The sequence below is a fragment of the Typopeltis vanoorti genome, chromosome 4, assembly GCF_054136105.1.
Source record: "Typopeltis vanoorti isolate ZY-2024b chromosome 4, IOZ_Tvanoo_1.0, whole genome shotgun sequence".
NCBI classification, from domain to species: Eukaryota; Metazoa; Arthropoda; class Arachnida; order Uropygi; family Thelyphonidae; genus Typopeltis; species Typopeltis vanoorti.
Genome location: NC_143552.1, coordinates 8,807,421 through 8,825,509, shown reverse-complemented (window position 1 = coordinate 8,825,509; position 18,089 = coordinate 8,807,421). Strand labels below are relative to the sequence as shown.

General features: G+C 36.5%; 1 protein-coding gene across 2 annotated transcripts in view; it reads right to left on the bottom strand.

The window, feature by feature from the left end:
* Positions 1-18,089, bottom strand: part of LOC150107093 (nitric oxide synthase 1-like) — a 281,501-nt gene that overhangs the window by 172,418 nt on the left and 90,994 nt on the right. For both annotated transcript variants that reach the window (XM_090391631.1, XM_090391632.1), the window contains 4 exons: positions 17,827-18,021; positions 11,275-11,351; positions 9,139-9,283; positions 1,734-1,838 (listed from right to left, as the gene is read on the bottom strand). In XM_090391631.1, the coding sequence (XP_090247757.1) occupies positions 1,734-1,838; positions 9,139-9,283; positions 11,275-11,351; positions 17,827-18,021 (522 nt within the window). The remainder of the gene's footprint in view (positions 1-1,733; positions 1,839-9,138; positions 9,284-11,274; positions 11,352-17,826; positions 18,022-18,089) is intronic.

The window sequence follows — 18,089 nt, the reverse complement described above, 5'->3', positions numbered from 1 at the left end:
ACTTAAAAGATGGACAGCCTATTGAACGCTTTTTAACTTTTTTGGAAATGAAAAACCATACTGGTGAGGAAATGGCAAATCAGGTGTTGCAGTACTGACGTAAAGTTTGTCAGCTAAACTTTTCAAAATGTACGGGTCAGTCAACGCTGCTAACATGTCTGGGCATTATAAGGGAATGCAGCAAAAAATTTTAGAAACAAACAAGTTTGCTATATATGTGCCCTGTGCAGCTCATTCACTAAATTCGGTAAGCCAAAGTGCTGTTGACTGTTGTCAAGAGACGGTTAATTTCTTCTCTACAGTGCAGTTGCTCTATACCTTTTTTTCAGTCTCAACCAGCCAGTGGACAATTCTTAAAGGTTGTATTGGAAATGAAAATGTCTTAAAATCCTTCTCTGATACCAGATGGGAGGCACATGCTATGGCAACAGCAGCAATTTTAAAATCTTTCCTTCAAATTTTAGAAGCATTAGACTGTATAGCCAAAGACCAGTCACAAAAGGGAGACACACTAGAAGAGAAGCAGATAATATTGCATGCAAGAGATAGAATTCGTTTTTATGTTGAACTTTTGGGATGAGATTTTGCAAAATTTTCATAGAGTAAGCTAAACTCTACAGAATGAGGATGTCAACTTAAAAACATGTGCAGATCTGTATGGATCATTAACTGACCAATTGTGCACTTCATATCACTTCATACAAGGCAGCTCAAACTCGCAAACATATCAGAAAGAAGGTAACCAATGACAGAGATGCTCCAGAAATATATCTGAATGCCAGAAATAAATTTTGTATCACCACCTTTTACACAATTGTTGACAAACTTGAAACTGAGATGAGAAGAAGAGGAGAGATATACAAAAAAATATCAGAGAGATTTTCTTTTCTAAGTGATGTGCCACATAATGCTACTTCAGTGACTTCATCATCTACTGAAATTGAAAGGTATTCTCAGTGTTGTCAAAAGCTGATTGATGCTCACCCAGAGGACTTGAACACTAATTTCTCAGCTGAGCTTCAGCAGTTTCACTCATATGTGTGCCATAAGTTCAGTGCAACAAAAAATGTAAAAACAAGATTCAGTCATGCTGAACTTTATAAAATAATTGTAGAAGACAATATTGAGTGTGCCTTTCCAAATGTAGACATTGCCTTTCATATATTTTTAACATTAATGGTCACAAATTGCTCAGCTAAGCGTTCATTTTCTCAGTTGAAGTATATTAAAAATCTCCTCAGAACAACTATGCAACAAGGCAGGTTGAATGTCTTATCTCTACTAAGTATAGAAGCAGATGTGTTATGTAAGATATATTTTGAGGTTCTGATCAAAGACTTTGCAATTAAAAAAAGTAGGAGAAAACTTTTCAAATCTAAATAAAGTTGAAGTATACAAAAATAAACATTATTTTCCATCTTACTATAAGATGAACTTTATGTCCACTAGTATTGATCTCCCACGATGAGTCTTGTGACTCCATGGGGGTCAAGAAAATAATAATAATAATAAAACAGATTACAGATTTTATCTGTTTTATCTCATATTTTACAAAAGCTAATTTTCTCTATAGATGATTAGAAGGCAAAACAGCATAAGACCATGTCTTTGAAACCTCAGTGAAATTGATGTTTGTTAATCTTTTTTTAGAAATCATTTCCAACACAGAAGAAATGCTTTTTAGTCATCATTTATTATAATTTTTTTAAACAGTTTATAATTCATGAATTTACCTTTCCATTATCTGGTGGGTTGCCATTACCAAATGTACTAGCAACTACAATGAATAAAGACTCTTCAACAAGATCCTGAATGTCGTAATCTTCCATGCATGTGATCTGTATGATAGAAAGGATGTGATAAGTTATTTATGTGCAGTTATTGTTGTACAATATGTATTACTATATATATTTTTTATTACTATATATATTTAAATTAAAACAGCTGCCTTTTTGAAAATGACCTATATAAAAGTTAAAAATATTCTGAATTTAGTGATAAACAAACAATACAGCATAGCAATGCTTATTTTCTTAAGGAGCACCCCTGCATTTTGAACGCTGGCTTTTTCCTGTGATTTTAATGAATAAAAATATTATGACCTAATGTATTTTTAGACCTTGAGTAGACCTGGAGTACTTTGTGTTCTTGTTTTTCTAACTGAAAAGTTTACGTGAAACATGAACATAAACTTAACATAAACAAAAACATAAACTGACATAAACTAACTGGCCAGCCTGGCTGCTGAGCGGTTGGCATACCAGCTCCCCAGCCAAAAGGCTGTGGGTTTGAATCCTGCCGTGGGCATGGATGTTTGTGAATGTCTTTGGATATACTAGTGGTGGTGGTGGTGGTGGGGGTGGTCAGCGGTAGATAGCGTTGGTGTAGTTGCGGTCAGTTGGTGGATTGAGCGGCAAAGACAGAGTTGTAGAGCAGGTGCCTTCCCTCAATGAGTCTTTGGACCTCCTGGAGGTGTCTAATAATAATAATAATAATACATTGTTGATAGGTATAGAGTCCTAAAATGGAATAAAAGAATAAATTACAAATGAACTGAAACTGAACTGTAAAATAAAATTAAAAGTAAAGATTAAAAATACAAGGAAATTTAAAACCAGAAAGGAATAAATAATATAGTGATATAATGAAACCTCTAAGAAAGAAAGAAAGAATGATTAGAAGAATAAATTAGAAGAAAGATAAAAATGATGATGATAAACATCATCATCATCATTTTCATTTTTATTTTATTCATTCATTCATTCTTTCTTGGAGATTTCATTGTGTCACTAGCCATCATTTATTTCTTTCTGGTTTCAAATTTGCCATGTATTTTTAATCTTCACTTTTAATTTTATTTCACAGTTCAGTTTTAATTCCCTTGTAATTTATTCTTTTATGGTTTTCCTGTTCTATGACTATACTCATCAACAATGTATTACCTCAGTTTATGTTCCAAGTAAACTTTCAAGCTAGAAAAACAAGAACAAGAAATACTCCAGGTTTACACCAAGGTATGTGTCTGAACATGCATTATTTATGTCATAATATTTTTATTCATTAAAATCACAGGAAAAAGCCAATGTATTCAAAACACATGGGTGATCCTTAAGAAAATAAGCATTGTTATGGTGTATCGATTTGTATTCAGAGGAGCCACATGAAAAATTTTCAGAAATATAGTATATAAACAAACAATTTTATGTTAAGATAAATAAGTATGGAATGCATTAAAGATTCACTTATTAATTGCAAATTATTATATATTTCTTGTAAAAATGGAATTACTTCATTTATTCATATAGTAATTTCAATTTTAACAAACTGAATTTTAATGAAAGTACAATGATCTCCCAGTTAGCTGAGCCTCAAACAGCTAACTGGGAGATCATTGTACCTCACTCACTTAATTGGTTCTTAAATCAACTGAGTCTATTATGACTACATTAAGTTAACTGTAAGCAGTCATTGCAGTTGTAAGTAGTCGTTACTGAGTGGTTAAGGCAATGGACTAGAAATCCATTGGAGTCTCCCTGCTTCGAATCCTGTCAGCTGCATACAATTTTGGGGTGGCACTATAGTCACTGAAGCACATGGCAATGGATTTCAGCTGTGGTAATAAAAAACGTTTTTTAAACGGTGTATAGTGTGACTTTGTCGCAAATTGTGCGACAAAGTCACACTATATGTTACTGAGAAAAAAATTTTTTCTCAGTAACACAAGTGTTCTTTAGTAGTGCTGCTTTTGGACTTTAGTTGTTATATTCTGTTATTTTGGGTTACCGAGAAGGCAAGGTCAGAGTCAGATGCATCTGCGGTGGAAGGGAAGATAAGTTTTGTTATTTAGTTAAATGTAGTTTATACTTGTAGTATAGCGTAAGTAAATTAGCTTACAGTAGAGCGTATAACATAGTAATTAGCATTTAGTTGTAGTGGTATTTAGCGTTTAGTTGTAGTTCTTCGGCATTAAGTTAATGATGTGGCAGCCGCAGCTCCAGTTACAAATGGTGTATAACCAAGTCCTCCCCTATTCAAGGACTCTATTTTGCATAACATAATAAAGGATTTTGTGACATGTGGGACTTGTGACATGTATGCATCCCAGCAGTTGGATATGTGGTGGGTGAGAGAAGGGGGAGTGTGCATATGCATAAAATTTAGGCAATGGGAGGAATTCAATGAGTTAGATGTTATGATATCCAACCTCATTGCATCAGGAGCAGGAGAATCTTGAGATACGAGTAATGTGATAGGTGAGAATAATGAGCAAAATATGAATGAAAAAATAAGAGAGGGGGGGAGTGTGGAAGACTTGAATGATTGTGAAGTTTTCAGAGATGGTCTTGATTGAGAGGAAGAATGGTGAGTAAGAGTAACTAACACTTGCAGAGAGAGAGAGAGAGAGAGAGAGAGAGGGAGAGAGAGAGAGATGAGCTGAAAGAGGCGGTGGAATGTCTTGGGAATGAGATGAGAAGTATGAAAAATGAGAGTAGGCAAATGGAAGAGATGAATGCAAGGAAAATCAGAGGAGGAGTGAGAGAGAGAGAGAGTTATGGGAATGATAGAAGAGGAGAGAATAGACACAGTAGAAGACAGGGAATGATAGAAGAGGAGAGAATAGACACAGTAGAAGACAGGGAATGAGAGAGAGAGAGAGAGAGAGAGAGGTATGCGAAGGATAGAAGGGGAGAGAATAGAAACAGTAGAAGAGAGGGATTGAGTGAGAGTTATGGGAATGATAGAAGAGGAGAGAATAGAAACAGTAGAAGACAGGAAATGAGAGAGAGAGAGAGAGAGAGAGATATGCAAAAGATAGAAGGGGAGAGAAGAGAAACAGTAGAAGAGAGGGAATGAGTGAGAGTTATGGGAATGATAGAAGAGGAGAGAATGGAAACAGTCAGAGAGACAAAGTGAGAAGAATGCGAGGAAGTGCTGGATCTCACTCTATCCTTGGTTCCAGGAGATAAGTAGGGGAACACTGAGAGAAAGGGTTAGAGGAGAAAGAGTGAGAGATGCAGGTGAGCAATCGATTAACAGAGTGGTAAGAGATGTAATGTATGGAGACTCAATAATCCATGGTGTGCAAGATAGGATGGCAGAGGAGTGTTTGCCTGGAGGAACGATAGAAAGTGTGGCTAAGGCAATTAAGCAGGGTGAAAGGGTGGACGAAATGATTGTGATCATGGGCATGAATGACTTAAGAGGCTGTGTAAATTGAGTGGTGAGAGATCTGAGATTCATACTTGAGGTTGCACAAAAGAAAATGCAGAGAGGAAAGATAGTGTGTGTGTTACACAGGTATGATAATGAGGAGCTTAGGAGAAGAGCAGTAATAATGAATAGCATAATAACCAGAACGTATCAGAAGAGAGGATTGGAATATGTGGATGATTGGAGGGCATTTAAAGACAGAAAGGAACTGTATGCGAGAGACCGCTTGCATTTAAATGAGGAAGAACTTAGGCATCTGGAGAGATTGATGCTCTCTGAACGAGTCGGTGAATCAATTCAGGGAAACTAGAGTTCCCAGAGTAGCCTCTTGTGGGAATGGGTGCTTGGTGAAAGGGGGGTTGACATCAGGTAAGACTGAGTCCAGTGGGGTCTGCAGGTGATAATGATATGTATAGAAGCAGTGACATTTTTATGCTTTATACTAATGCCAGGAGTATCTGGAATAAAGGAGATGAATTGGTGACACTGATAGGGTCAGCCAGGCCAAAGATTGTTGAGATCATTGAGATGTGGTTGATGGAAGATGATATAATAACAGGAATAGAGGTAGCAGGGTACAGCATTTTTTGGAAGGACAGTAGGGGAAAATGTGTTGGTGGTGGAATACTGCTTATAATAAGTGATGACTTATATCCTCTAAGAGTGGAGACTTTGGAAGGCAGTGACACTAATGGTTTGAAAGCATATGGTATGAGGTAAAGGTGGGCAAGACAGGATATTTAGTGGGGTGTTGTTACAAGCCAAGGAGTACACAAGGGTGGGGAGCAGGAGATGTTTAGGCAGTTGAGCTTGGCAAGTGCAAGAAGAATGATTGTTATGGGAGATTTTAACTACAGCAGTATAAGCTGGGAAGAGAAAAATGCATGTAGTAATAAGAGAATGGAATTTCTAGAATTCTTGAGGGTCAAATGTCTTAGGCAACATGTAGAGGAAACAAGAGGTTCAAGAGTTTAGGATTTGGTCATAGCATCAAAAGAGCTGATAATAACTGAGATGACATCTCTCCACCTAGTTGGAGAGAGAGTGATCATGTGGTTTTGACTTCAAAGATGAATAGACATGCAGGAGTATCAAAGAAAAGTGAACATATGTGGAATTATAAGGCAGGTGATTATAATAGTCTTAGATATCAACTTGGGCCAGTTCCATGGAGGGCAGAATCAGAAGGAGAGGATATCATTAGTGCTTTCGAAATGGTGAAGGAATATTTGTTAGCAGCAATAGTAAGCTGCGTTCCATGAGTGAAGAAGCAGACACTATTTGGTGTAAAGTGGATGTCAAACAATATCAAACAGGAACTGCAGGTGAAAAAGAGATTATGGAAGAGATATAAGGAGAGGGGTGGAGAGCAGATGCATGAAGAATATAACACTCACGCCAGGAGAGTGACTGGTGAGGAAGGCAAAACTAGAATACAAGAATAGATTGGCACTAAGATCCAAAGAAAATCCTAGGGAATTTTTTAGCTCTGTGGCCACTAGGAGGAGAAATGATTGTGGAAGAATGACATCGGGGGATAAAAATGGGAATAGAGTGACTGATATAGAGAACATAGTGGTGTTGTTCAATGAGCACTTTATTGGAGTATTTTATCCTGGAAAAGTAAGTTTTTATACTAGAGGGATAGGGCAGGTTTGAGGTTTAGAGGTGCAAGAGGAGAGTGTGTTCCAAATACTGAGTATTCTGGATGTCAGTAAAGGGATAAAAATGGGAATAGAGTGACTGATACAGAGAACACAGTGGTGTTGTTCAATGAGCACTTTATTGGAGTATTTCATCCTGGAGAAGTAAGTTTTTATACTAGAGGGATAGGGCAGGTTTGAGGTTTAGAGGTGCAAGAGGAGAGTGTGTTCCAAATACTGAGTATTCTGGATGTGAGTAAAGCAGTGCGACTGGATGGTATTTCACCATGGGTTTTGAGAGAATGTGCTAAAGAACTGACAGCTCCTTTGACCTGGCTTTTCAATAACAGTCTTGCTGTGGGAAAGGTACCCAAGAAATGGAAGTAAGATGATATAAAGTACGTTTGCATAAGGGTGGTAGCAGACTGAAAGTGTCTGATTATAGGCCAGTTTGTGTGTCATCAGTAGTTGTTAAGATCTTGGAGAAATTAGTGAGGGACTATATATAGCGTTGGGAAGATGAGGGTAATCTGTAGGGCTGTCTTAACAAGTTTGAGCACCCTGGGCTAGGCTAAAAAAATTTGACGATTTAATGACATTGGACTGAGCAATAATTAAATAATACATATAATTAATTAAATAATTTTCATTGCAAAAAAATTTCATTTAAAATATATCACCATTGCACATTTTCATTTTATTCAACAATATTTCTAATATTGTTGAATTAAAATATTCAACTAAAATATAATATAAACCGAGATTAACATACTCAGTTCTGAAGTACCCTTGGATCAATGGCACTCCTGGGCTATAGTCCATTTAGTCCAATGGATAAGGAGGCCCTGGAGCGCTCCTTAACAAATCAACATGGATTTGTTAAGGAGCGCTCTTGCTTAAGTAATGTGATTGCCTTTTATAATAAAGTTGCAAGAACAGTTAATGAGGGAAAGGCATACACAACCATTTTCTTTTGGATTTTGCAAAGACATTTGACAGGGTGCCACATGATTAGCTGATATACATATTACAGCACATGGGTTTAGATATCAGATTAGTCAACTGGATTCAGCATTGGCTGTGTGATAAGTATCAGATAATTGTGTGTGGTGTGGCAATATCAAGGAAGCAGAAGATTATAAGTGGAATTCCACATGGCTCAGTACTGGGACCTGTATTGTTTAACCTTTATATCAATGACATTGTCAATGGATTGCAGGGGGATATTCAGTTGTTTGCAGATAATGTGAAGCCGGGAAGGGTTATTAGTAATAGTACAGATGTGGCGGCCCTGGAGAGGATTTGAATAAACTAGACAGATGGGAAAATGAATGGGGATATCAGTTTAACGCAGCAAAATGTAGTCTTGAAGATTGGGATACATTTAGATGGGAGGCTGCATACTCGATTGGAGGAGCTGTACTAGAGGAGATGATCTATTGAAAATTGAAATTCAGGAGGCATATTGCAAAGATGGTGAAGGTAACCCAGGGGATTGCTGCAATACTTAGGACGCTGACCAGCAGAGATAAAAGAGTTATCATTCCGTTGTATAAAAATCTGATCAGATCACACTTAGACTAGTGTTCTCAAATTTGGTCCCCAGGATTTGAAGGGGATAAATTAACTGTAGAAAGGGTGCAAAGGCAGATAACAAAGATGGTTTGAGAACTGTACAATGTTAATTATGAGGATTGGCTTAGGGAATGTGGACTGCAGAGTTAGTGGATAGAAGAAGGAGAGGTGATATGATAGAGATTTAAACTGTTGAGAGGTAGTTACAGGGTGGACACTGGGGAGTTCTTTCACTTGGTGGAGCAGCGAGAAGGAGGGATGAAAAGGAGCCATCTGTGGAAAGTATGAAAGGAAGCTGTGAGCAAGAGGGTGAGGAGTGGTTTCTTTGTGTGGAGGGTGGTGGAACTGTGGAATGCATTGCCTGATAGAGTGGTGAGTGCAAGAATGGTCAATGAGTTCAAGGAGTGGTATGCTAGACTTTGTGTTTCCTAGGAAGGATCTCCTGCGATGAGTCTCTTGACTCCATGGAGGCCTGAATAATAATAATAATAATAATAACTGTACTGTCAGTTAATTAATCTGAAAATTGATGTCCTGATGCAAATGGATCAATGAGTGGTAACAGTATTTATATTCAAGATTTATTGTAAAAATTAATTACGACTGATTCACTTTTTATTATTATAAATAAATCTCCTGTAACAGAACCAATAAGAAAGTTAACATTTTTCTATAATAAATATGATTTGTGAAAAAAAAAAATTGTTACCTTTACACTGAATGCATTCCTCATCAGTTTTCCAAGTCTTTGTGCAAAAGTTTCTGATTTTCCTGTTTCTGTTGCATACACTATTGTCATTTGTACTCTGTGTGATTGTACATTCATCATAAGAGATGTTGTCCATAAAGCAGCCCTATAAAGGTAATGATGAATGAGTGAAAATATAAACTTAAATGATCAATATGAATATCATGAGTCAAAAGTAGAGCACTATTAAAAAGATAATGAATGGATTAAAATATAAACTCATATGAATTATGATTCTTTTTGTCAGGATCACATGGTGGTCAGCATTCATTGCATACAATTCATTATTATGATTATTCTAATGCTCCATGGAGTCACAGAGGGATCTAAGAAGTCCTTTTTGTCATACACACAGTCCATGGTACTGTGCATTAAACACATTCAAATTCTTTGCAGATGTCATGCTCTCATGCAATGCATTCCAATCATTTACAGCTCTCTATGCAAAATAACTACTTCTCACTCCCCCTACTCACACCCTCCTTATACAGCTTCTAGGGATGACCTCTGATTCTCCCCTGATTTCCCACTGTTTTCTGTAGAACCGCTCCAACATTGTTCTTATAACAACCCCTTACTAACTTGCAGGTCTCTATCATATCTCCCCCTCTTCCTTCTACCCACTGGACTGTAAATTGCATCTCCTCAACGTTTCCTCATATTCAACATTCCAGAGGTCAGAAACTACCTTAGTCAGACTCCTCTGGACTCTTTCCAACATCTCTTCATCCGTTTGAAAATCAGGTGACCAAATCTGTGCACAGTAGTTCATGTGTGGCCTAATCAAAGCCTCATACAATGGAACAAGAATCTCTCTACTTCTACAAGTCAGTGTCCTCTGCATCATTCTCAGAAGTCTATCTGTTGTCCTCACAATTTTGGCAATGTGTCCACTAAATTTCAGATCTTTATCCACTATCACCCCAAGATCTCTTATTTCCTCTGCCTCTGACAATATATCCCCATCAAGCATAAATTCCACATCCCATCTTTGTTTTCCAAATTTTAAAACCTTACTTTTGCAACATTGAACTCGCATTCCCATTCCCATGCCCACTCACTTAATTTATTTAAGTCTTCTTGTAAGGCCACAACATCTTCTCTACTCTTCATAGTTCATCCCAACTTTGTATCATCTGCAAGCAACTGAATATTTCCATCCAAATCTTTGCCAATATCATTAACATACAAGCTAAACAGTAAAGGCCCTAAACCAGACCCCTGAGGTACACCGCTAGTGACTTTCCTCTTCCGGGATATTGCTCCCCATGCACAACTTGCTGATACCTATCAGATTGCCAGTTTCCGATCCAATGCACTATCTAATATCCAACCCCATCCGCTCTAGTTTGACTATCAACTTATCATGCAGTAATATATCAAAAGTCTTTCCGAAATCTGAGTAGTATCCCTCTCCTCTGTCCAAGGAAGCTGTCACCTTATTGTAATAAGTAAGTAGATTACTAAATTAAGAAATATAAAGAAAAGTTAAATAAAATCTAATTAAATAAATAATACAAAATTACATATTTCTGTTTTGCATTTGTTTTTCATATGTGTAACATTACAATAGTTATAATTACATTGCAACATGCACTGCATACATTGTAAGCAAGCAATGTATAACTGCTTGCTCACACCCTCCTAATAAAGCTTCCAGGGATGACCTCTTGTTCTCCCCCAATCTCCTACCATTTTATGAAAAACCTCTTCAACGTTAACCCTATAACAACCCCTTAATAACTTGTACCTATCCACTAGAATATGCAAATTGCATCGTCTCAACCTTTCTTCATATTAAACATTCCAGAGAGTAGAAACTATTTTAGTCAATTGCCTCTGGACCCTCTCCAGCATCTCTTCATCCTTCTGAAAACCAGGTGATTAAATCTGTGCACAATTGTCCATATTTGGCCTAAAGATTTGTTGAGGATGGCAAATTTATTTAATTTTCCATCTTCTGACATATGTAAGTTATATTCATCCTTGTTCTTGAAGTGACAACATGTTACTCATTGAAGATAATCATAACACATACCTTACAAATATTTTTCATGTTTAAAATAGTAATAAAAATAAAAATGATGAATTACCAACCTGGCTACTGAAATGAAATGAAATCTCAAAGTAATATTGCTATTTTTCTTCCAATGATAAATTCTCCAAGCTTTCTCCTGAAAAGAGAAATCAGATATTAATAATAATAATAATAATAATAATAATTATTATTATTATTATTAGTAGTAGTAGTAGTAGTATAAGAGGTATATAGTATAAGAGATACAATAGGTATAAGAGGAACACTGCATACATGGTTCAGGAACTGCCTCTCAAACAGAACACAAATAACAAAAATAGGTACATGTCACAGCCAGGGTATACAAATAAAACACGGTGTTCCTCAAGGCGCCATATTATCACCCACACTATTCAACATATACATTAAAGATGTTCATAACATGGCCATAAGAAGTCAAATATTTCAGTACGCAGATGATACCACACTACTAGCAATCCACACAGACATCAACACGGCTCTCTGCAAAGCACAACAAGACTTAAATGAAATCACAACATACTTCCACTAAAACGCAATTCTAATCAACGGCACCAAAACACAGATGTTGATAATACACAACCCAAGAATCATGCGCCTCGCACCACTATCGATACACTGTCACACATACTGTTGCATTAACAACAAAAATACCTGCAAATGTCCCGAAATCAAACCTGTAACACATGCAAAATACCTTGGTCTCTATATAGTTTGCCACCTTAAATGGACAAAACATATAGAATACCTACATACCAAACTCCAGATCATTGCAGCAAAACTCTTCCAAGTAAAAGACATTATTCTATCCAACATAAAAAAACTCCTATATCACAGTATCTGTGAATCCCTACTCAGATATTGTATAACAGTCTATGCAAACTCATCAAACAGCCACCTAACAAAATTAGAAACATTACACGGGAAAATTGTGTCAACAGTGATTTGGGCACCTTACATGCAACAACCAATATCTGACCAGCACCATGGCGACACATAGAATCCTGAGCATTAAAAACCTGAAGCACTACATGACATTAACAAGGAATTACTTCAACATCACCTATCGAAACAACAGAGACACATATCGTATAACACGACCTACAGCAACTCATATGGTTCTTCTGTGAGATCACATCAGATAACAATGCAACTCAACAGCATACCAACAAATTTAAAACACATAGATTACTACAGAACATTAAAAAACAAACTCTGGAAAATATACCAACAAAGTTAATACACCATTAACACTAATATACACATCACAAATCACTAGCATCCAATGTCTACAGCCCATGCATAAACAGTAACAACAACATAAATAGTGAACGCTAAATACCACTCTCTTCATAAAAGCTAACCCAAGCCTCAAAGTAGGTGGGATTAACTTGCCTCACCCATCTACACGTAATCCTTATAATCAAATGCAGAAACGTAACAATTTAGTCAGTAAATTACATAACAATAAAGAAGATACTGATTATTATGTGATAATATCATTAACATAATATTACTATGTAACATGAAAAAAATAATGTAATAAATTATTCTTATTATTTAAAAAATATATAAATGCAGTGATGACAGCACAGTGGTAAAAAACACTGACCAGGCATGCAGTCAGGAATACATATCCATACTTGAAGTAGAAAAAGCCATCAAAGGCTTGAAATGTGGAAAGGCAGCAGGAGTAGATGATATTCGACCAAAAATGCTGAAGTATGGTGGTATAAGAGTCTTTCAATGGCTGCACTGCATAGTTCAGAAAGCCTGGACAGAGGGACGAATTCCCGATGATTGGAGTAGAGCTCTCATAGTACCCATATATAAAAAGGGAAATAAAACTGACTGTGAGAATTACAGAGGTATCTCCCTACTGAGTGTTCCTGGCAAGATCTATGCAAGTATACTTGAGAAATGGTTGAGAAGAATTGTGGAAGAAAAGCTTGGTGAAGAACAAGCTGGATTCAGGCCAAATAGAGGCTGTCAGGATCAGATCTTCACTTTACGACAAATAGTCGAGAAAGCATGGGAATATAACAAAGATCTGTATTTAAGTTTTGTCGATTTAGAGAAGGCATATGACAAGGTGCCAAGAGAGAAGCTATTCAATACGCTGCAGTTATATGGTGTCAATGGGACATTATATCAAGCAATACTTAGTCTTTATTTGAGTTGTAAGTCAGCAGTTAGAATTGAAGGAAGTACAGGAAGATGGTTTAATGTTAAATCTGGTGTGAGACAAGGATGTACATTATCCCCTCTGTTATTCATTATCTATATGGATCACATTATGAAGGAAAGTGTTATTAAAAATGATATCAAAATTGGAGATGTTAATGTCAGCTCTTTGCTTTATGCGGATGATGTTATACTTCTAAATAAATCCTCTACAAGTCTGCAAGATTCTCTGACTAAATTGAATAGCTGTTGTAAGAATAGCTGTTGTAATAATGTAAAAATATTGTAATAGCTGTTGTATGGTATGAAGGTCAGCAATAAAAAGACAAAGACAATGAAAATAGGCAGAATCATTGAAAATGTCAACTGTGTTGTGAATGGAGAACCTGTGGAACAAGTAAAACATTTCAGCTACTTAGGCACGATTTTTACTGAAGATGGTAAATTAAATATAGAAACAGACAACAGAATCAGCAAAGCTGGTATGGTTGGAAGTCAATTGGATAAATTCATATGGAATAAGAGAGAAATTAGTCGGAACGCTAAATTAGCTGTATACAAGACAGTGTTCAAACCAGTTTTAACTTATGGATCTGAGAGCTGGGTCAGAAGTAAAACACTTGACCAAAGACTAGAGACCACAGATATGAGAGTCCTGAGAAAGATTATAGGCATGAACAGATGGCATCAATGGCAATATCATATTAAAAACGAGGATATTAGGAAAGAACTTGACATTGTCAGCATCCAGGAATGCATTAGCAGAGCTAATCTCAGGTGGTATGGTCACTTAAACAGAATGGGCGAGGAAAGATTAGCAAAATAAATGTTCTCTGCCAGGTTGGCAGCAAGACGACCTAGAGGAAGACCAAGATATAGGTGGATTGATACGGTACAAAGTGCGTTAGACGATAGAAATATAAGATCTGATAATGTTGGAGTCTTGACAAGTAACAGACTGATTTGGAGGAAAACTGTAGATAGGAAGTTAGTAATGATGTAATTTTTTCATGTAGTACTATCATATCCTGTACACCCCTTGAGGATACATGGCCGGAATTTGATGATGATGATGAGCAAAAAAAACATGTTATCATGACTATTATTGAAATTTCATTATATGTAGCACTCAGGGCTGAACCTTGTAAAACAATATACTGAATGTTACTCAAGATGATAATTGTATATATGTAAATATTTGAGAGATTTTGTGTCAAAATTATATGTATAAACAGTTTATATTATTATTATTATTATTGTAGGTATGTATGTAATTTATCTTAGAAATAATAAAATTTTTATTAAAAAAAGTAGTAATAATAATATTATTATTACTATATCTAAATCACTTAAGGAATTGAACAACATAGATCCGAATATAAATTAAATTACACTTTAATAAATATTTCCGATATTTCAGCAACGTCACGTTGCCATTTTCAAAAGGAACTTACAAAAAGGTGTGTGCACACAGGCACTACAACACAGTAACTGAGAATGAAGAGATGAAGCTATTGTTCTCCTAGAAGTCCTGATGGTGCCCTCTAGCAGGCTAAGTAGGTGTTTTTGGCCGTTGGGCTGAAGGTCTGCTGATGTATGTCTCACAAATTTGAGGCAGTCGCATGCAACCAAATTTTTTGAGGTTTGGAGAGTTTCTTAGTGCTCAGGCTGATTCCATAAACAGTTATGGAATTAAGCATGCGATGCAGAGAAAAAGGGCATTATGGAGAGAGCATAAGAGAAGTGGAAATAACCAATTCCATGAGCACTACAAAGACCAGGCAAGGCAACCCTCACCAACCAAGTCAGTGGTATTGACTTGGTTGGTGAGGGTAGCTAAAGAGAGGAATGAACAGCAGTTAGCTAATAGAGCCAAGAAGAATCCTAAGGAGTTATTTCGATATGTAGCCAGCAAAAGAAATTATGATTATGGAAGGATGACACTAATTGGAGAAAATGGTATAAAGACAGCTGTTGCAGAAGGTTTGGTGAAGATACTTAATGAGCAGTTCATAAAGGTCTTTCAATCTTGTGAATGTGACTTCATGGAGAGATAGAGAGCAGTTGATGATGGGGAAGAGAGACCGACTGTAAGTGAAAAAGTGGTGCATGGGGAGTTGAGCAAACTAGATGTAAATAAGGCTTTATAAAGAGAAACTTTATAAAGAGGTGTTAGTAGGGGAGTGAGAAGCAGGTTTTTTCATGGAGAGTTGTGAATGATTGGAATACCTTGCCTGAGAGAGTGATGTCTGTGGAGAATTTGAGTGCGTTTAATGCACAGTACGATGAGTATGGTACGGATACCATATGCCAATGGTATGGAGGTTTAATCAGTCAAAATAATAGAATTACTAAGTGAACACTTTGCAAGAGTATATCATCCAGGTGAAGATATTGCAATAATGAGAGAGGCAAAGGCTTATATGTGAACTGAGGTAAATGAAATGGAGGTGCATAGCATATTACAGAACCTTAATATGGATACATCTATGAGATTGGATAGTATACCAGCTGGAGTTTTACGTGAACTTGCTAGGGAATTGTCAGTGCCCTTAACCACATTGTTTAATCTGTCCCAACTCTAGGTCAGTCATGGGGGGTAGAAAGAGGGGGGAAAATAGTTCCATTGCATAAAGGACGATCAAGAGTGATGTAGCAAATTACCAACCAATCAGCATATCAGGAGTTGTTGTCAAAGTACTGGAGAAGTTGGTCAAGAGTAAAATACAGGAATGGACAGATGAAAATGGGATACCAGGGGGGAACATGGTTATATGAAGGGTAGGTCATACCTCAGTAACTTGCTCATGTTTTATAATACAGTGACTGCTGCTGAGTTGGATAAAGGTAATGAGTTTACAGTGCTACTGCTGGACTTTGCAAAGGCCTTTGACAGGATAGCACATAAAATTCTACTCAGTAAACTGCAACACATGATGATGGATATAGGGTAGGTGAGTTGGATAAGAGGGTGGTTGAATGAGAGATATCAGAGAGTAGTTTATTCAGAAGTAAAGTCCAAAAGAAGGCTTGTGATTAGTGGTGTGTTAGAGGGTTCTGTTCTTGGACCACTACTATTTAATTCATACATTAACGATATAGGAAAGGATCTGAGAAGAACTGTTCAGTTGTTTTGCAATGATGCAAAGTTGGATACAGCAATAGTTAATACAGATGATAATAAAATTTTGCAGGATGATTTTGGATAGACTAGCAGTCTGGGCAAAAGAGAATGGATATCAGTTTAATGTGGGAAAGTGTAAGGTTAGACATTTTGGGTGAAAAGATTACCAGCTATATACCACATTGGTGGAACTGTACTCCAGGAAATTGACAAAGACAAAGATTTGTGAATGTTGGTGGATAGGGAGTTAATGTTTAGCGGGACATAGCAAAAGTGGCTAAAGCAGGTCATCAGATCACTTGGTTACTGAAGAATACTTTGACGAACAGAAACAAGCAGGTTATTATTCCTCTTTATCAAGCCTCAATAAGATCCCATCTTGACTACTGCACACAGATCTGGATGTCAGGGTTTCTTGGTAATGAAAAAGAGGTGGAGAGGATCCAGAGGTGAGTAATGAAGATGGTAGCAGATCTATGGAATGAACCTTACGAGAACAGGTTGAAGATTTTGTGGGTTACAGAAACTGGCTGATAGTGGAAAAGGGGAGATATGATTGAGACATACAAATTACTATAGGGTTTTTACAAGATTAATCCAGTGGAAATTTTGAAAACAGGTCTGGTGGTGGGAGAACTAGGGCCATTCTTGGAAACTGCATAAGAGTGTAGTTAGCAGGGTGTTAGAACTAGATTTTTTGCTTGGAGAGTGATAAAGAAGTGGAATAGGTTGCAAGAGTCTGTTGTGGGTGCCATGACTGTGAATGATTTCAAGGTAAAATATGATAGATACTGTGGAAATATTGGATGGTGCTTGACATGATGTTTAGGGCCTCCATTGATGAGTCTAAGGACTCAGGGTAGTCCATAATAATACTAATAATATTATTATTATTACAGGATGGTCTGTAGACATCTATTAATCTTAAGTGGTTGGATGAAGAAGTTAAGAGTAAAGACAGACATACAGCAATAACATGAAAGCAGACAAAGAATCCTTTAAACCTTTGCAATCTTTTACTCAAATTAAAAAGAAAAATATTTACTTATGTATTAAATATGTTCAGAAACAATTGTGAACCATAAAAGACATTCAAAAAAAGTCATTACAACTTTACATATTCTTGAAATTAGCACTGTCATATTAGCACTGTCAGTGATCACAGCATCAACATCCAAGTTTCTACCTTGATTATTTAATGATTACAAACTAAGAAGATAAAAATGATGAAATAATTATGAATGATGGACAAATTTCATCTTTTTTTTGAAGCGTTTTAGCTTACCTGATATTCAAAACTGGGTTTTAAATTATAACAAATCATTTCTTGATGAAATACTGGAGTAATGCTGCCACTCATAGGTGGTACAATCCAAACCCAGTCTGCAGGACAACCACCTCGCTGCTTTTGTTCTGTTTCCATGTACTTCAGAAAGGTCTCAGAAGCTGTATGATGATCCACTATGGTAACATGATTTTTCTGAATGAAAAAAAAGTAATAAAAAAAATTAAGTAAACTAAATAAATAATGTTTATCTAAAAATCTAT